The following is a 20,402-nucleotide window of genomic DNA, read 5'->3' as shown; positions in this document are numbered from 1 at the left end:
GGTGCAGGCAGAGATGGAGATGTGCAGGCAGAGGGGAGATGGTGCAGGCAGAGGGGAGATGGTGCAGGCAGAGGGGAGATGGTGCAGGCAGAGGGGAGATGGTGCAGGCGGAGGGGAGATGGTGCAGGCAGAGGGGAGATGGGGCAGGCAGAGGGGAGATGGTGCAGGCAGAGGGGAGATGGTGCAGGCAGAGGGGAGATGGTGCAGGCAGAGGGGAGATGGTGCAGGCAGAGGGAGAGATGGTGCAGGCAGAGGGAGAGATGGTGCAGGTGTAGGAGAGATGGTGCAGGCGTAGGGGAGATGGTGCAGGCAGAGGGAGAGATGGTGCAGGCAGAGGGAGAGATGGTGCAGGCAGAGGAGAGATGGTGCAGGCAGAGGAGAGATGGTGCAGGCAGAGGAGAGATGGTGCAGGCGAAGGGGAGATGGTGCAGGCGGAGGGGAGATGGTGCAGGCGGAGGGAAGGATGGTGCAGGCAGAGGGAGAGATGGTGCAGGCAGAGGGGAGATGGTGCAGGCAGAGGGTGAGATGGTGTAGGCTGAGGGAAAGATGGTGCAGGCAGGGGTGAAATGATGCAGGCAGAGGGGACATGGTGCAAGAAGAGGGTGAGTTGGTCCATCCGGTAAATTGTGAGGGGGTGACACCATGAGTTACCCGCACCGGGTGACACCATCCCTAGTGACGCCACTGCACCTAGGGAGTCACTGGTAGATCACTGGGGTGAGTGTCTTAGTCTGAGGGGTCACTTCAGAATGTGTGAGTGTTATTGACAGCAGCAGGCAGGCGGGATTAGGGCACTGAAATGACATGAAAGAACCAGGAGCAGAACCGTTTTCATTTTTGTTTTTATGTTTTATATAACGTGCTGTTCAACATTCTTTTAGCTCCTGCAGAGAAGGAATGGCTGAGCATTTTTTTGTTTCTTGAATCTCTGCATTTCTCAGCGCTTCTTTGTCCATCGAGTTCCTGTTTTCTTACCTGGCAAGCTCAATTTCCGTGCTAGGTATGTTGAATGTCGAGGTGCAGAGCTATTTGATGTGAAGCATGCAGACTAGGAGAAGGGGTAAAAGTCTAGGCAGGTGGAGAGAGTAACCAACAGGCTATGGAAAGATGGGTAAGTGACCAAGTGAGCAGAGAGACTGTCATGGGAGAGTCACCAGCCGGACCAGTACAGGGAGAGAACGGAAGTCAAGGACTGCTTGCGTCAGAGCGAGAGTGACAGGGAAGAGCTGCATGGACAGGAGACGCTGGTCACTGACTGAGTTTTGACAGTGGGTGAGTTACTAACCGAACTGACAGAGAGAGAGAGGAGGGTGTCAGTGGCAGAGTTGTGAATCAGTGGCTGCATTAGGAAAGTTCAAAGGTAGGCATATTGCCAGGACATGGGTGAAGGGAGGGTCACCAGCAAAGCCCTGGGTGACAGTCACCTGCGGCACTACAGAAGTATTCATGTATACGCATACTGCCAGGACATGGATGAAGGAAGATGTCACAGGAAGTGACAGGGATCAGTGACTGACAGTGACTGGGCTGGGGAACAGTAGGGAAGGTCACCGGCAGAACGCATTTGACACTCTCCATCACCACACCCTACTTCAAAGACTCCAGAATCTCGGAGTCCATGAAAATGATTTTAAATGGATTTCTTTTTATCTCACAGAGAAAGTATCATCTATCTACCACTGTTCACATCACATCCTCACACACAATACTATATATTCCCTTGATTATTCAACTTCTACCTAGCCGCTTCACAAAGCCTGATTAAATCATTCAACCTCACCCGTTACAACTACGAGATGACACTGATATAATTTTTTTAATGGATAGTCCGGAAGACCTCTACAATTCAAAACTTGATTACTGCCTTCATGCCATAAACACATGGATAATGAATAACCATCTAAAGCTCAATACTGAAAAGACTGAGATTATGAGCTGCTGACAAAGGCAAAAATACTGGCCTCAACTCATCCGAAATGCTGCTGCAAGGTTTCTTCCCTGCCTGCGCCCAAGAGAACACATGACCCCAGTCCCGTTATTGCAGCACTGGCTACCTCTGGCTAGAAGGACAATGTTCAAAGCACTCTGCACTATCCACAGAGTCACCAAAGGAAAAGGACCGCTTGCAACACTCATCATCACACCATTTTACCATAAGAAATCGGTAAGAGGCACTGCTTTCCCAGTACAAGCCGCCAAGCTGTGGAACTCACTACCAGCCAGCATTAGAAGCATCCAGGGTCATATACACTTGTGAAGACAGGTTAAATATGGTTATTTTCTAGATAACTGCACCAACCCATCAACAGAGCCCAGAAATACAGGTTGCACCCTCAAGCTCAATCCTTACAATTTGCAGATTGGAAACAACCCAACTAGTAAACTGTTTAGATATGCAGGTAAGCTAAGAAGGGCTGACCTATGGTTTGCTGTTGGATTATATAGACATGAGGTTTAATAAATAATTTGTATGGCCCACAATAATACTTAAATCATAATATGCAGTGGTCAGCAGCAAATTGTAAGGTCTATCTCTCGGAGTCACAGAAGACGTACCTGCTATGAGGGTTGTCCATCACCAGTACTGCACATCCATAAAACTGACATCACCAAATGAACAGGCATGAATAACTGAAGAGATCTGTCACACACTGCTGGACTAATCAGAGGGCTTTATTATATAGTCCAGCACTGCAAGTCCCAAATATCTATACAGTCTGACCCTTCTTTATCTCTCACAATGATACTAAGATATGGGATGATGGTAACAATGGCCGTCCCAAGAGATCTCTCCACGTCTCTACCGTCAACCATGCCAACTCTTGAACAAAACTATACACAAAATCTCAGGGTGTACAAAACAGTGCGGTAACCAGCTGAGACAACTCTAATTACAACAAATACCATATAACTATCAACAGAGCTGTTCAAAAATACCACTATCGTGAAAGCCATAAAACTGCGTGCCTGTCACACTTCATCATCCACCACACTGCTGTGCGCTGTCTGCGTCCCATCACAAGAAAACTGCACCTCGGTGGTCATCACGCACAACATGAAAACACTTCCCACGTAGGATCAAAACAAAGACATCACGCTTCCAACCACACAACCAACACAGTGTAGCATGCTACTCAAGTAGGCAAGCGCTGCAGCACTCCACATAGGAGTAGTAAGCGCTATATAAATGCTGCAACTCAATACAATTCAACTGTGGTTGTCAGTCTTACTGATGACATTAGAAAAGTTTTCATGGATAGGCATATTGCCAGGAAATGGGTTTAGGCATCAACCCCAGAGCCCCGGGTGGCAGTCACTGGCGGCACTTGTGGCATTTTCATGGCTAGGCATACTATCAGGACCTGGGTGATGGAAGATGTCACTAACAGTGCCAGGGCTCAGTAACTAACAGTACAGCAGGGGAGAGAAAGCAAGGGGGTGAGTGAACCAAAGGGACAGTGCAGCTGGTCAATGACAAGACAGAGGAGAGGGGGCCTCTGACAGTACAGTAAAGAGGACAGTTACTAAGCAACCCACCAACCAACCCGTGGCGGTCAGTACCAGTGACTCACTGATAGTACTCCAAGAGAGAGCAGTAAAGTGAAGTGGCGCTGCTCGCTTGGGTGAGGACATAGAGGGGAGAACAGACAATGATGGGTGAGAGGGTTACTCCTAAGATCGGTGCCAGGCAAAGGGATACCCTGTACTGGCGAGTGCGGCATTAAAGATAGAAGCTAGGGTTCCTGGTCCAGCCAGGTGAGAAGGGAGGGAGATGTCGGGAAGAATTACTGACTAGACCCGGAGAAAGAGAAGGGTGCGCTGGATACTGGACTTGAAGGGTGAAGAGAAAATAATATTTTTGGGGTGAGTGTGGGGGCAGAATGGTAGAAATAAGGGGCAATACGCGAGGGAATTGTGTAGCCATTAAGACAACTGGCGAAGGGCGGACATGGCGAAAAGAGATGAAATGTGAAGAGAAAAAAATGCGAGAGCGAGGAAACAATGGACAGAGACAACAACGTACGAGCGGGCAAAAATACGAAAATAATATGAGAAAAAAAGAGCAAATGGAAAAGAGAATGTCTGGAACGAACTAGTCAAAGCAGAGTTAAATGCGGTTAATAAACGAAAAGTAAAAAGTGAATCGTACACGTGTTAACAAACGTTGTATACGAAAAAAAGGCAAACTTCTGTGAGGATCGACAACAAGGGAACAAAAAAATGTGTCCAAAAAGCGGAAAAGACATTTAGAACGAGAAACCCCTAGTGAGACTAACAACATATGCAACTCGGGCATATAAAGAACTGACGACAAAAAAATATAACAGAATACACGCGCTGCTTTAGGAGTACGCAGTTACTCGAGACATTGGAATCAAAAGAAGAAAAGTTACAAACAGAAAAACGCACCCATGGAAGAGAGAACGTGTGTAAGAAAATAGCAAACACCATGGAAGAGAGAACGTGTGCAAGAAAATAGCAAACACCATGGAAGAGAGAACGTGTGTAAAAAAATATAGCAACGTGCAACTGCAATAACAGCACAATCGGAGGGAAAGGAAACGGTAACACAATAATAACGAAAACGCGTGAGAAGGGCGCGAAAGAGTTAAGTAAAAAATAATTCGAGAATGAGAAAAAATGTATGGGACAATATTCTGGAGGGGGAAGGAAAAATGGGAGAAGCAGACAACCATCATCATTGGCTGTATATTAAAAGAAGAAGGCGCAAAAGGAAACGCGAAGAGCTGGAAACACAAAAGTGGAGTTCGAAAAATTGCCCAAAAATTCAAATATTCCGAAAGATGAGGTGCGGGGTCTGTACAACGGCGGAGCACCGGTCGCTGTAAACTCGATTGCGGAGGAGCCGGGGCTGTGGGGTGAAGAGTGGAGGCATCTCAATTAGGTCGGTAGGCACCCCAGAAGAATACGGGTACGGTGGCCAGAGTGTCTGGGTGGGGTAATATGCCGGGGGTGAGGCCCATACTTTCTACTGCACCCTTCTCTGCCGGGAAGCTCACTCCACTGAGCTGAGTCTTCCCTTTATCCGTTACCCCTAAAAAGCTCCTCTTTTCCACAACCTGCAGCTTCCACTTCTCAGGCTCGGGTTTTGCAGAAAACGTTTTTTCCAACACCCAAGGCCCTTGTTTTAATTTACGTTTTAATAATATGTTAGTAAGAGTGTAGGAACAATGATGTGCATGCTTCAAGGGGTGATAATAGTGTAGGAACAATGATGTGCATGCTTCAGGGGGTGGTAAGAGTGGAGGAACAATGATGTGCATGCTTCGTGGGGCGGTAAGAGTGTAGGAACAATGATGTGCATGCTTCAAGGGGTGATAAGAGTGTAGGAACAATGATGTGCATGCTTCAGGGGGTGGTAAGAGTGGAGGAACAATGATGTGCATGCTTCGTGGGGCGGTAAGAATGTAGGAACAATGATGTGCATGCTTCAAGGGGTGATAATAGTGTAGGAACAATGATGTGCATGCTTCGTGGGGCGGTAAGAGTGTAGGAACAATGATGTGCATGCTTCAAGTGGCGGTAAGACTGGAGAAACAATGATGTGCATGCTTCAGGGGGTGGTAAGAGTGGAGGAACAATGATGTGCATGCTTCGTGGGGCGGTAAGAGTGTAGGAACAATGATGTGCATGCTTCAAGGGGTGATAAGAGTGTAGGAACAATGATGTGCATGCTTCAGGGGGTGATAAGAGTGTAGGAACAATGATGTGCATGCTTCAGGGGGTGGTAAGAGTGGAGGAACAATGATGTGCATGCTTCGTGGGGCGGTAAGAATGTAGGAACAATGATGTGCATGCTTCATGGGCGATAAGAGTGTAGGAACAATGATGTGCATGCTTCAAGGGGCGGTAAGAGTGTAGGAACAATGATGTGCATGCTTCATGGGCGATAAGAGTGTAGGAACAATGATGTGCATGCTTCAAGGGGCGGTAAGAGTGTAGGAACAATGATGTGCATGCTTCAAGGGGCGGTAAAAGTGTAGGAACAATGATGTGCATGCTTCAAGGGGCGGTAAAAGTGTAGGAACAATGATGTGCATGCTTCAAGGGGCGGTAAGAGTGGGGGAACAATGATATGCATGCTTCGTGGGGCAGTAAGAGTGTAGGAACAATGATGTGCATGCTTCAAGGGGCGGTAAGAGTGGTGGAACAATGTTGTGCATGCTTTATGGGCGGTAAGAGTGTGGGAACAATGATGTGCATGCTTCAAGGGGCGGTAAGAGTGCGGGAACAAATTCTGTACATGCTTCTTGGGGCGGTAAGAGTGGGGGAACAATGATGTGCATGCTTCATGGGGCGGTAAGAGTGTAGGAACAATGATGTGCCTGATTCGTGGGCCGGTAAGAGTGTAGAAACAATTATGTGCCTGCTTCGTGGGCCGGTAAGAGTGTAGGAACAATGATGTGCATGCTTCGTGGGGTGGTAAGAGTGTAGGAACAATGATGTGCATGCTTCAAGGGGCGGTAAGAGTGGGGGAACAATGATGTGCATGCTTCGTGGGGAGGTAAGAGTGTCGGAACAATGATGTGCATGCTTCATGGGCAGTAAGAGTGTGGGAACAATGATGTGCATGCTTCGTGAGGCGGTAAGAGTGTAGGAACAATGATGTGCATGCTTCAAGGGGCGGTAAGAGTGGGGGTACAATGATGTGCATGCTTCGTGGGGCGGTAGGTGTGAGGGAACAGTGATGTGTATGCGTCGAGGGGCAGTAAAAGTGAGGGAACAATTATACCCATGGGTCGAGAGACAGTAAGAGTGAGGGAACATTGATGTGCATGCTTCGAGGGGCGGTAGGTGTGAGGGAACAGTGATGTGTATGCGTCGAGGGGCAGTAAAAGTGAGGGAACAATTATACCCATGGGTCGAGAGACAGTAAGAGTGTGGGAACAATGATGTGCATGCTTCGTGGGGCGGTAGGTGTGAGGGAACAGTGATGTGTATGCGTCGAGGGGCAGTAAAAGTGAGGGAACAATTATACCCATGGGTCGAGAGACAGTAAGAGTGAGGGAACATTGATGTGCATGCTTCGAGGGGCACTAAGAGTGTGGGAACAATGATGTGCATGCTTCAAGGGGCAGTACGAGTGGGGGAACAATGACGTGCATGCTTCAAGGGGCGGTAACAGTGGGGGAACAATGATGTGCATGCTTCAAGGGGCGGTAAGAATGTAGGAACAATGATGTGCATGCTTCGTGGGGCGGTAAGAGTGTAGGAACAATGATGTGCATGCTTCAAGCGGCAGTAAGAGTGGGGGTACAATGATGTGCATGCTTCGTGGGGCGGTAGGAGTGAGGGAACAGTGATGTGTATGGGTCGAGGGGCAGTAGGAGTGAGGGTACAATTATACCCATGGGTCGAGAGACAGTAAGAGTGAGGGAACAATGATGTGCATGCTTCGAGGGGCGGTAAGAGTGTGGGAACAATGATATGCATGCTTCAAGGGGTGGTAAGAGTGTAGGAAAAATGATGTGCATGCTTCAAGGGGCGGTAAGAGTAAGGGAACAATGATGTTCATGCTAGGAGGGGCGGTAAGAGTGTGGGAACAATGATGTGCATGCTTCAAGGGCGGCAAGAATGGGGGAACAATGATGTGCATGCTTCGTGGGGCGGTAGGAGTGTGGGAACAATGATGTGCATGCTTTGAGGGGCAGTAGGAGTAAGGGAACAATGATGTGCATGCTTCAAGAGGCGGTAAGAGTGAGGGAACAATGATGTACATGCTTCGAGGGGCACTAAGAGTGTGGGAACAATGATGTGCATGCTTCAAGGGGAAGTACGAGTGGGGGAACAATGATGTGCATGCTTCAAGGGGCGGTAACAGTGGGGGAACAATGATGTGCATGCTTCAAGGGGCGGTAAGAATGTAGGAACAATGATGTGCATGCTTCGTGGGGCGGTAAGAGTGTAGGAACAATGATGTGCATGCTTCATGGGCGGTAAGAGTGTGGCAACAATGATGTGCATGCTTCGTGGGGCGGTAAGAGTGTAGGAACAATGATGTGCATGCTTCAAGCGGCGGTAAGAGTGGGGGTACAATGATGTGCATGCTTCGTGGGGCGGTAGGAGTGAGGGAACAGTGATGTGTATGGGTCGAGGGGCAGTAGGAGTGAGGGTACAATTATACCCATGGGTCGAGAGACAGTAAGAGTGAGGGAACAATGATGTGCATGCTTCGAGGGGCAGTAAGAGTGTGGGAACAATGATATGCATGCTTCAAGGGGTGGTAAGAGTGTAGGAAAAATGATGTGCATGCTTCAAGGGGCGGTAAGAGTAAGGGAACAATGATGTGCATGCTACGAGGGGCGGTAAGAGTGTGGGAACAATGATGTGCATGCTTCAAGGGCGGCAAGAATGGGGGAACAATGATGTGCATGCTTCGTGGGGCGGTAGGAGTGTGGGAACAATGATGTGCATGCTTTGAGGGGCAGTAGGAGTGAGGGAACAATGATGTGCATGCTTTAAGAGGCGGTAAGAGTGAGGGAACAATGATATGCATGGCTCGAGGGGCAGTAGGAGTGAAGCAACAAATATACCCATGGGTCGAGGGTCAGTAGGAGAGAGGGAAGAATGATACGCATGGGTCGAGTGGCAGTAGGAGAGAGGGAAGAATGATACACATGAGTCGAGGGGCAGTAGGAGAGAGGGAAGAATGATACACATGAGTCGAGGGGCAGTAGGAGTGAGAAAACAATGATATGCATGGGTCGATGGTCAGGAAGAGTGCAGAAACAATAATATCCATGGGTCGGCCAATAAGAAGGAGAGAATAATGATATGCATGGTTCGAGTGGCAGTAAGAGTGCGGGAATAATAATACGCATGGGTTGAGGGGCAGTGAGGGAGCTAAGATATGTGTGGGTCGAGGGACAGTAAGAGTGAGGGAACAATGATATGCATAGGTCGAGAGAAAGTAGGAGTGAGGAAACAAAGATATGCATGGGTCGAGGGTCAGGAAGAGTGCAGGAATAGTGATACGCATGGGTCGAGGGGCAGAAAGTGAGGGAGCAGTGATACGCATGGGTCAAGGGACAGTAGGAGTGCAGGAATAATGATATCCATGGGTCAGGCAGTAAGAGGGAGAGAACAATGATATGCATGGGTCGAGGGGCAGCAAGAGGGAGAGAACAATTATATGCATGGGTCGAGGGGCAGTAAGAGTGCAGGAATAGTGATATGCATGGGTCGAGGGGCAGTAAAAGTGAGGGAGCAATGATACGCATGTGTTGAGGGGCAGTAGGAGTGCAGGAATAATGATATCCATGGGTCAGGCAGTAAGAGGGAGAGAACAATGATATGCATGGGTCAAGGGGCAGTGAAAGCGAGGGAACCAATGATGTGCATGGATCGAGAGATAGTAGGAGTGAGGAAACAATGATATGCATGGTCGAGAAGCAGTATGAGTACGGCAACAATGAGATGCATGGGTCGGGCAGAAAGTTTGAGGGAACAATTTGATGCTTGGGTTGGGGCAGTAAGATCGAGGTAACAATGATATGCATGGGTCACAGGCAGTTAGAGAGCAGAAACAATCATATGCATAGATCAAGAGGCAGTAACAGTAAGGGAACAATGATATGCATGGGCGAGGGCAGTAAGAGGGAGGTAACAATGATATGCATAGGCCGAGGGGCAGTAATAGTGAGGGAGCAATGATACCCATGGGTCAAGAAGCAGTAAGAGTGAGGGAACAATGATATGTATGGGTGTGGAGGCAGTAGAAATGTGGGAACAATGATATGCATGGATCTAGAGCAGTAGCAGTGAGGGAACAATGATACGCATCGGTCAAGAGGCAGTAAGAGTGAGGGAACAATGATATGTATGGGTCAAGAGGCAGTAGGCGTGTGGGAACAATGATATGCACGGGTCGAGGGGCAGTAAGTGCGAAAACGATCACATGTATGGGTCGAGAGGCAGTAGGACTAAGGGAACAATGATATATACATGAGTTGGGGCAGTGACTGAACAATGATACGCATGGGTTGCCAGGCAGTAGGATGAGGAAACAATTGTATGTATGGGTGTAGAGGTAGTAACAGTGAGGGAACAATGACATGCATGGGTCGAGGGGCAGTAAGAGAACAGGAACAATGATATGCTTGGGTCGAGGGCAGTAAGAGTGAGGGAACAATTATATGTGTGAGTCAAGGGTCAGTAGAAGTGAGAAAACAAAGATATGCATGGGTTGAGGGGCAGTAAGAGTGCGTGAACAATGATATGCGTGGGTCGAGGGGCAGTAGGACTAAGTAAACAATGATATGCGTGGGTCGAAGGGCAGTAGGAGTGAAGGAACAATGATATGCATGGGTCAAGGGGCAGTAAGAGTGCAGGAACAATGATATGTATTGGTCGATGGGCAGTAAGAGAGAGAGAAAACAAAGATATGCATGGGTCAAGGGCAGTAAGAGTGCAGGAACAATGATATGTGTGGGTCAGGGGCAGTAGGAGTGAGGGAACAATGATATGTGTGGGTCGAGGGGCTGTAAGAGTGAGGGAACAATGATATGCATGGGCCGAGGGACAGTAAGAGTGCAGGAACAATTATGTGTTGGCATCAAGGGGCAGTAGCAGTGAGGGAACAATGATATGCGTGGGTCGAGGGGCAGTAGGAGTGAAGGAACAATTATATGCATGCTTCGAGAGGCCGTAACAGCGAGGGAACAATGATATGCGTGGGTCGAGGGGCAGTAGGAGTGAGGGAACAATGATATGCATGCTTCGAGAGGCCGTAACAGCGAGGGAACAATGATGTGCATGAGTCGAGGGGCAGGAAGATTGAGGGAACAATGATATGCACGCTTGAGGGGCAGTAGACTTGTGGAAACAATATTATGAGTGGGTCAAGGGGCAGTAAGAATGCAGGAACAGGGATATGCATGGGTTGAGGGGCAGTAGGTGCAGAAATAATGATATGAGTAGGTTAAGGGGCAGCAAGACTCAGGGAACAATGAATGATACGCATGGGTCGACAGGCAGTAAGATGGAGAGAACAATGATATGCAGGGTTGAGGGGCAGTAGAAGTGTGGCAACAATGACATGCATGGGTCAAAGGCAGTAGAAGTGAGGAAACTAAAAGATATGAATGGGTGTAGAGGCGGTAATAGTGAGGGAACAAAGATACGCAGGTGGTAGCATGGCAGCGGGAGGGAGGAGACCATGATATGCTTGGGTTAAGATAGCCTGAGTGAGACCAGGACATGCATGGGTGTGGGGGAGGGTGCCAGGAGTGAGACCAGTGTGTGCATGGGTGTGGGGGAGGGTGCCAGGAGTGAGACCAGGGCGTGCATGGGTTCTAACAGTAGAAGTGGGCGGGGAGACTGGGATAGAACACACGTCCTCGGAACCAGATGGAACTTTAGAAAAGTGACACTCAACTAGCGCTGTGTCCCTTCACTCCCTCCCACGCCCCACATGTGTCGATTTATGGAGTGTGGCGGGAGGGATCCAGGCGCTGTCCGTGGGCACGGGGAGATTAAGTGATTTGCCCAGAATCACAGGGTGTTGAAGGGACGCGACACTCGAACCCGGATCCGCGGCTCCCGAGTGGGCAGCTCCGGTCGCTGCACCCATCTGGGACCTTAAGTTGCTTGCTGTCTTTCTGAACGACCTACTCTGAAGCACTCCAGAGATCTTGTCTAAGTCAGGGGGCGATGACACAGTTGTGAACTCGCACACACGCGAAGAAACCCGGAGAAATATCTAGCAGGACGATTACAAATTCTGATTAAAGCCCTTTATTTAGACAGCTGAGTGTGGATAAAGTGACCCCCAAATAGAGCAGGGGGTCAATGATCTGACACAGATCCAGGCGCACCTCAGAACCCCCCACCCCTGAAAGTGATCGGCAGCATAGCTCTCCCATGCAGGACGAGGTGGCTTCTCGGCGCTGCGCAGCACAGATCCACGCGCACTTCAGACCTCCACCCCCATCAAAGTGATCCGCAGCACAGCGCTCCCATGCAGGACGAAGTGGCTTCTCGGCGCTGCGCAGCACAGATCCACGCACACTTCAGACCCACCCCTTCAAGTGATCAGCAGCAGCACAGCGCTCCCATGCAGCACGGGGTGTCTTCTCGGCGCTGCGCTTACCAGGGGAGACTTGGTGGCCAGGGTGGTGTTGTCAACCATGCTGCCGCCGCGTCCTGTGCCCGCGGCTCCCCCGGCGCCCTCCTCCTGTGCCGCGGTCCGAGGGCCCGGGGGCGGGGGGTCCGTGTGCCCGATGTTGCCCGGCTGGGGGGTCCCTGGCGCTCCGTGCCGCTGCGCTGTGCCTGCGGTGCTCCGGGGGCGGCCGGCGGGGGTGCTGCCTGCTGGGGGTCCCGGGCGGTCCGTGCAGCCCCTCGCTCACGCGCAGTGCCCGGATCTCACTATCTCGCCGGATTGTCGTTGATCTCTCTTTGATTCTGTTGCCCGGAGCCCCGGAGGGTGTTTTTTTTTTCCCTCCCCCCCCCCTGTTTTTCTCTTTTTTTTTTTTGTTTGCAACAAGTGGCAGGCGGCACGGCGGCGGAGAGTGGCCGTGCACAGGGACCGGCCTCTCTGCTGCCATTTGCTAACAACACGTCAAGGGAGTGCTCGGGGGAGGGGTGGAGGGCGGCTCTGCTCACAGGGGCCAGAGAGGGCGCTGCCGACCACAGGCTGCTGCTGCTGGAGCCCACGGGAGGGAACCCCAGCACTCCCGGGGATGGGGCTCGGGTGGAGGCCTACTGTGTGGGGCGCTCACAGGCGGCTGCAGGGCGGGGAGCCCATGGGAGGGAACCCCAGCACTCCCGCAGGACGGTGGGGGCGCCCGCGCACACGCCCGAGGAAGGGGTGTGGGCGCTACCGTGCACCCGTGCCGGCCCCTCACACCACCGCTGACGGACGGTGAACGGCTACTGTGGGGGCGCCCCCACGCACGCCCGAGGAAGGGTGGGGGGCGCTACCGTGCACCCACCCTACTGGGCACCACTGCCCGGTCATTCCCGCCACTTCTGGCGGGCGGTGAAGAACTACTGCGGGGGCACCCCACTGCACGCCCTCACAATGGGGTCTACTGTGCCCCCCTGCCAGGGCGTAGGATGGGGCGGCACTCCACCCTCAAAGGATGGTGATAGTCTACTGTGTGGGGCGCCCCCCTTGGCTCCTGGACTAGACATCACCGAGGATGGGGGGCTACCGTGCACCCCCGCCCGGGCGGCACACTGCTCGACTCCCCTCCCCCTTCCACTTCTTCGGAGTTTACGCGCCCCCCGCCGCTGTAGGATGGGGTCCCTGCGAGCGCCTCCGGGGCAGAGAAGTGGCTGCTCCCGTGCGGTGGGTGGGCAGCCACTGGGGGTGGGTTGTGTTGAACCCTCAGATCGTGTCTGTGCTGGTGCTCCCCTAAGAGATATATATTTTGAGGGGGGAGGGGGCTACAGTTCCCATATACTACCTTATTGGCGGGGGACGGGGAGTTGTTGCTGGGGGCGATTTTTCTCCGATCACAACCGTCCACGGGCCACGGGCATCCCTGGGTGGAAAAAAGCGCACCCCAAAGGTGGCCATGGGCTACCGAGGCTGGTCATTGGCGAGCGTTTATTGTTGTCTTCTGCAGCGCGGGACCCATGGACTTAAGGCGCTTTATGTGTAACGAGAGAAGTAAGGAACAGTAGCTACACTCTCATAGCACCGATGTCAGATTCAGGTATACAGTGGCGTCACTGGGGTTGGTGTCACCCGGTGCGGGTAACTCTGAGGTATACACAGGCGCAGCGTGGGCTAATAGGGAGCTACAGACGGGACTTGCTGTATGGGGGGTCTGGGGAGGGGTGGGGGCATTTCGGGCCGATTGGCGGTCTCAGGGTGGAGCGTTAGTGCTGTGGGGTCGGCTGATTGGGGCGACTGCGCTAGTCCCGAGTCCTCACTGTTTCGACATCTCTCGATATGCATAATTAGCGTGTGTTTACGCGGACATTTTGAATTTCTTGTAATCTGAGTTACTCCTTTAGTAATAGTTTGTTTTCAGATTGTTTGCAACGTCTGTATAATACATGGAGGATACTGACTGGTCAAGTTCCATATGGAGCGACTGCGTCCCAGCAAACGTCACCGTGCTCCCTGCTTCCATGCAGCGGTCAGAGCTGCCGACTTTGGAACTGGGGAACCAGGTTCAAGTCACGGCGCGGGTCAACATCCTGTGATTCTGGGCAAATCACTTCCTCTCCCCGTGCCTAACAAAAAATAAATAAAGTGTCCGTCTGTAATGTAACTGGTGCTCGTGGAAAGCGCTCTGATGCCTGCCGGTCGAGTTCACGCTATATAAAACTGTAAAAAAAAATGTCAGTGGGACCTCACGAGAATCTGGGGCGTCACTCGCAATCTTGACTGCGTTGGGGGCCACCCAGCCGCCACGTAGCACAATGCTAAAACCCTAAATGAGAGCAAAGCAGCTGCAAGAAAAATAATTTGGGTTAAAAGTCAAAGAACGATAAGTGGAAACAATGACTGAGAAAACGTGTACTTTGAGTGAGAACTGCGAAAAGTTATGTGACGTTTATGTGCTCGTTAAGGAGATGTTGGAACTTGGGGCATGGATCTTGGATTCTGCCCTGTACCATCCGCACTAAATTCTGTCAATGACAGGTTTATTCCCCGGAATGGGGAATAACTACATAGATCCAGTAATACCGTTTTTTTGGGCAGTTTCAGGGAGACACCCTCTGACATGTTCTCCCAGCACAGGGGTCGGACATGGACAGGCTGCTTCCCGCAGGCCCTGCTCATGTAGCATGAAAGAGGGGTCCCGTGTCTTCCGGGCCACGTGGAATTGCAGGGCATGGAATTTCTGCTCGCCTTGTTGTTCTCGCTCCAGGTGCTGGGCCCCCTCTCCTAACGAGGGCCGCAGTGGGAATCTTTTGAAGCATTACACACCCCTTATACGTTTTTCTCTATTACATCGGGAAATGTAACTTACTATAACTACACGCTTCCAACTAACTCTTAATTGTAACCTGTTTGGCATCCTGGCCTTTGAACTATCCCCTTACTATCCTTACCCTAAGTTTCCCCTTACCATATCCCAGACCCCATCTCTCTTCTCAGCCTCTACCATAGACTTATATTCATACCATTCCTACACATCACTATTACCCTAGACTCCAAATCCCAATTATATGGTTACAACTATTCCGTAATGTGCAACTAACCCATACCCCAAACCTAGTGTAAGAATTTTCATTTACTAACGTTCACCTCATTCTTTCCTATTTGTTAAGCTAATCCTTTCTGTTTTTCTCACTTTTTTGTTTTTCTCTATTTTCATTTCTTGTGTTTTCGTACTTGCAACCTCAAAACAAATCATGACTTGGATGCCCATGTATGGTAACAGGTAACAAACAGTAAGCGGCATTGGCAGTGAGGGGGCGAGAGGGCCCAGAATCAACCGTACCTCGCTGTGAGCGTCTGCATAATGCAGATAATACAAGTCACCAACAGTACACACAGGCCTCAGTCCTGGGGCGAGAGCCCTCCATAAAGACTACAAGCCAGTGTTGGAAGGATCATATTTTAGGAATTCAGCCTGCGTCCCGCAGGTTACAAGCAGATCTTTGCTACAGGCGCCCCATCTCCTGAGCTATCTTGCAATCTTTCTGGAAAGACAAGATGGACACGTTAAAAACAAAGCTCCAGGGGTTGCTAAATTTACAGTGGAGTAGGACAAAGCTACTGGAAGGCCATTTCAATTGGTTACTGTTTAAACCTGCGTAAATGAGCAAAGTTTGCCTGCATTGTCATGTAGAACCAAGTGAGTAAAGAAAAGTTTGAACACATGTGCAAGCTTATTATGCAGCAAACGTGATGCTTGCGAACAGGCCCAAGACAGAGATAAGACATGTAGAGCATGGCGTCCATTTCTCGTCTGCGTTTGTGAATGAGGCCTTCCTGCCAGAATCCAGATCCGAGTATATAGACCCTAGGGATGCCAAGTGTCATGCAGCAGCCTTGCCCGCGTTTTCAAGTCTGGGGGAGTCACAACAGACCATTTGCATGCAATGTCTGTCTCATCCACCACAATACTCGTGCAGAAATGCTCTAGTTCCAACATTTAGTAGAATGTTGAGCAGGGCAGATTAACAAGTGAGCCTAAGAGATTGACCTAGCCCTTGCATCAGTGAGTGAGCCATGCCTCACTAAAAGGTTTTTATCGCAGGGCATAGCCAGGCCATAGGCAGGAAGTACCCATCTGCATTATTACATCTTAAGTTCATCGGGTGAGGAGTTATGTTGGGCACTCCAGAGTTTCGTTCATGCTGAGTAGATGAGTTGGAGGTAATTGGACTGGATTGATCTGAATTTGGCCGAGATTGTCATCTTTCTTGAGCCATCAATGAATCTCGTAACTCCTCGTCAGTGAGCAGGCCAAGGTCTGCCTCCCACAGTGTGGAAAAGGAACGAGAGGTGTTAATTATAGGTGACCAAGCTACTCCATGCTTGGTCGTTTCACCCATCAGTAGTTTTGGGTTCTAGGTCATCTTTACAAAGATAGTGAAGAGAAAACTCTAGTTTATGGAAACGAAGGCTTCCACGAAGTCTGTGATAAGTAGGGCGAAGGGCCCCCTCAAATGGTGCACCAACGCCAACATTTTATGGAGTCTCCAAATGAGACACCTCCTAGACTGGTTCAGCAATAAGCCCCTTTGTCCTGGGTCCACCAGAGAGTAAGACAGTTTGTGAGAACTTTAGCAAGAAACGCAACCTCTATATTTAGTAGAGAGATGGGTCCGTATGAGGCACAGGAGTCCGTGGCTTGCCGGCCTTATGTATAACTGTAATCTCAGCCTCCCCAGGTCAGATTACAGCTGACAGTCAGCGACAGAGCTCTTGAAAAGTGCAAACATATGGGATTAATGCACCCAAGAAGCACTTTATTCTCAAAGCTCCCATGGTTGAAGATGGCCAGTTTCCTATCTCAGCTCCATAGTGCGTCAGCACTGGCTTTGTCTAAAGAAAAACGCTGCACAGAAATGTTTGCAGATACAGAGGGGGTGGAAGAGTCTTCTCCTACGTCACAGCAAAGACCTGGAACGAGCTCCGGGTGAACATCAGACGCTCCCCTACTCTGCACACCTTCAGGGAAAGCCTCAAGACCTGGCTTTTCGGCTGACTCAGAGCTAAACCCCCTCCCTCTCCCAGCGCCTTGAGACCCTCACGGGTAAGTGGCGTGCTTTACAATCCCCTGATTGATTAATTGAGAAATATCAGATGCAAAGTCCCGCAGTGCCCCCACCTGGGGATGGCTGCCCACCACACACAGGTTTGGTAATAATCATCAAACGGCCACAGGTGCTACCAATACTCTGTGATTGGCTACTTTTAAGCACTACGGCCAGTCCAGTGAGGTGTCTGGAGTTGACTCCTTTAGCCTCTTCGAGGCTCATGACGAGCTCAGCTCGTCATGAGCCTTGGAAAGCTCAGGTGCGGGGAGAATTCCCCTCCTGTGCTGAGCGTTCCACAGGAGGTAATGCACCTGTGACGAGCTGAGCTCGTCATGAGCACAGGAGCGCCGTGCCTCTTGACGAGCTCAGCTCGTCATGAGCATGCGGACGCTGTGCGCACCCCCTTCCCCCCAGCACTGCGGGGGAATAACCCCCGCAGCGAAGGGGTTAGTGAGGCAATTTTAGGGCGTGCCCGTTTTGTTTCTCCTGTGGTAGATGTGGTGCTATGTCGTCCGTCACGACTTCAGATCTTGGTTTAGAGAAGTCTGCCATAGGAGAAATGTGTGGCGGGCAATCTGTGAAAGTAGTTCACAGCGTGTCTGTGAGGAGGGCATGGTTCCTACATTAATGTAAAGTGCCAACGCCTAACATCAGCTGGCCCATAAGCTTGGCATCAGTCAGAAACCATGCAGTAAATCTCCACCCAGTCCATTCCTTTTGCCCACCAAGGTGCATCATGAGTGCCTTTGGTGAATGGTCCGCCCAGCAGCTGGCAAGAATATGTGTATTAACAACCCGTCCAAGGTTGGAGAGCGGCCTTTGGAAGTAGTCTAGCCTAGAAAGGGATGTATGAAGACAAGAGTAAAACTTGAACCGTCATTCATTACAGTGAGAGAAGCCCCAAAGGTCACACAGGTCCCTTTATAATCAGCAAGTGCGCCCATCAAACCTATTGGTTTTTACCAAGGCTTGTTTATAGTTTAGCATGCTGCAATCTGGCTTTTCTTCTACAAGACTGCGAAGCAACTCCAAGCCTAAGCACTTTGAACTCTGGTGGAAGCGGGGTCCGAGCAAGCAGCACCGAGGAGAAGTTTGGTGAACCCCCGCTGTTTTTTTACATTTTTAAATAAAAAAATGTCTCTCTCTCTCGCTAGTTTAAAAAAAAATCTTTTTTTCTCAACAGTGTTTTGTTAAATACGGACTAAAGAAAATAAATCTGCTTCGAATTTTACTTACTTCTACATTGTTTGACCTATCCAGACGTACAAAAAACGGACATTTTGACTCGAATCTGTGTCCCGATTTTTGACCATCTGTCCGTATTTTTGCACTGTCCAGAATTTGCCTCCATGCCAGGGGGCTCACCGTATCGCCCACCGTGACCTGTTTCAGCTCGTTGGCGTTCCGCGGTGGTGAATCTTTTTTTTTTTTCCCCTTCAGTATAATTCATTCCGTGAATAATGGTTTTGAATCTGCCTCACGTCTGTTGTGACTAGCCATGTGGTTTTCTAGCCAGTGAACGTGTCATGGAGCTGGAGGACCAGCGCCCTCTGCAGGCAGAACATGTGAAGAGCAGCTCGGGAAAGGACCGAAATACACGAGCAGAGAAATATCTCCCAATAGGAGGCGGGCGCCGTGGGACTGAGTTCAATTCTCACCAAAATCGTTATTGTAAAATAAATGAAAAACAGTTACAATGTTTAAAGTAAGTAAATTACACCCGGCCGGCCCCTAGATGGAGCAGAGCATTGAGATATAGTTCGTGACGAATCTGGTCACACAAATATATTAACTTCGGATCCCTCTTAAATATGCAGGTCTGAAGACGCAGTTATCACACTGCAGTGCGATTTAGTACGCATCACAGATTACACATTTCATCTGATTTCAACACAATTTCAACCAGCCTCCGGTTGAAGCGAATGAGTCTAAACATGTATGCACTGAATCATACTCCAGTTATGCTATCTTTCAGTTTCACGCTTGGAACGGCTGTTTTTAGAACTTTTGTCATATTTCTAGGAATTTCTTACATTTTTTTTTCGATTAGCACCCTTAATATTAATCATAATGTCTTTACTGTCTCCAAAAGTAGACAGCTTTTTTAATTGGGGGTTGCATTGCCTGCTAGTGTGCGTCATCTTGACGTCATATCCGTGTTCCCGTTTTTTCCAGTCATTGACAGCTGTTTGCATGCAATTTATATATAAATGCTGTTGGAACGGGATGTTCAATGTTTGTGCTTCTCTCTGACGTATCAAGTGCTCCGATGTCCTCTGCCCGAACACACATACAATACAAATGTCCCACTCAATCAACTAATGACTGGTTACAAATGACTGGCAAACAACAACCTTGCAAGGGTACATACAACGCCTATTGCATAATTGTTTTGTCTGGTGCATTGGTCCTGAAATAGGCGTGCCTGGCCTATTTCCACTGCCATCTATTCTCTCTGATTCTTTAGTTCCCATCAAAAGCAGAAATTCTACTCTCTTTAGGGTTCAATTCACAAAACCTTTTATGGGTGTAAACCAGTCCTTAATTTGAGCCGGTGGTTTCTGGTGCTCGGCATTGGCACTTAATTGGCAAAACCAGCACTTATGACAGCCTGCCACATGGTGGGATGTTTGTCTCATTTAGAGTGAGCACAACAAAAGCTGTTTACTAATTCAATATACATAAAAAATGACTACCACCTGCCGCCCAAGCTAATCTCTAGTTTTGGGGGCCTGGAATAGTCTGAATTGTCACACTTGTAGGAGTGAGATGGCTATCAGCTGATTTGGCGTTGTCATTGGTAGCGCTGCTAGCAGGGGCAATGTGTGGCTGCCTCCTGATGAGGGCTCTGGCACTTAAGTTTTTGCAAATTAAGCACTGGTGTAAGCGTACGATTATTTCTGGAAATGGTTTGAGATTTATTCCAGCAAAGTACCGCTGTAACTCTGCACCTGAGCTCGTAGTCTTGCAAGAAGAAAGGATCTCCCTGATTTCATGGGGGAGTATGGGAAGGGGCTCTCACAGAGAAAGGCATTTAGAAGAAAATATAGGAACAAATGGTGCATTTGCACAGTGGGCTGCCTTTTCCTAACAGGTGTCATACTGTGAGTACAGCTCCACATCGGGGAAGTTACAAATAGCACTTATTTCCACTAGTGCATTTGGAAAGCTGTGGCTGGTGCAGTAACGTGTGTGAGTTCCTAGAAGTA

General features: G+C 49.7%; 1 protein-coding gene across 1 annotated transcript in view; it reads right to left on the bottom strand.

The window, feature by feature from the left end:
• ARID3C (AT-rich interaction domain 3C) overlaps positions 1-12,470 on the bottom strand; it is a 493,073-nt gene extending 480,603 nt beyond the window's left edge. Inside the window, exon 1 of the mRNA XM_078674696.1 lies at positions 12,113-12,470. Within this exon, the coding sequence (XP_078530822.1) occupies positions 12,113-12,151 (39 nt within the window). The 5' untranslated portion in view covers positions 12,152-12,470. The remainder of the gene's footprint in view (positions 1-12,112) is intronic.
• Between the last annotated feature and the right edge of the window lie 7,932 nt (positions 12,471-20,402).

Source organism: Lissotriton helveticus, chromosome 2_1 (assembly GCF_964261635.1).
Source record: "Lissotriton helveticus chromosome 2_1, aLisHel1.1, whole genome shotgun sequence".
Taxonomy (NCBI): Eukaryota; Metazoa; Chordata; class Amphibia; order Caudata; family Salamandridae; genus Lissotriton; species Lissotriton helveticus.
Note: the sequence above shows the minus strand (reverse complement) of the source record. Positions and strands in the feature narration are given on the sequence as shown.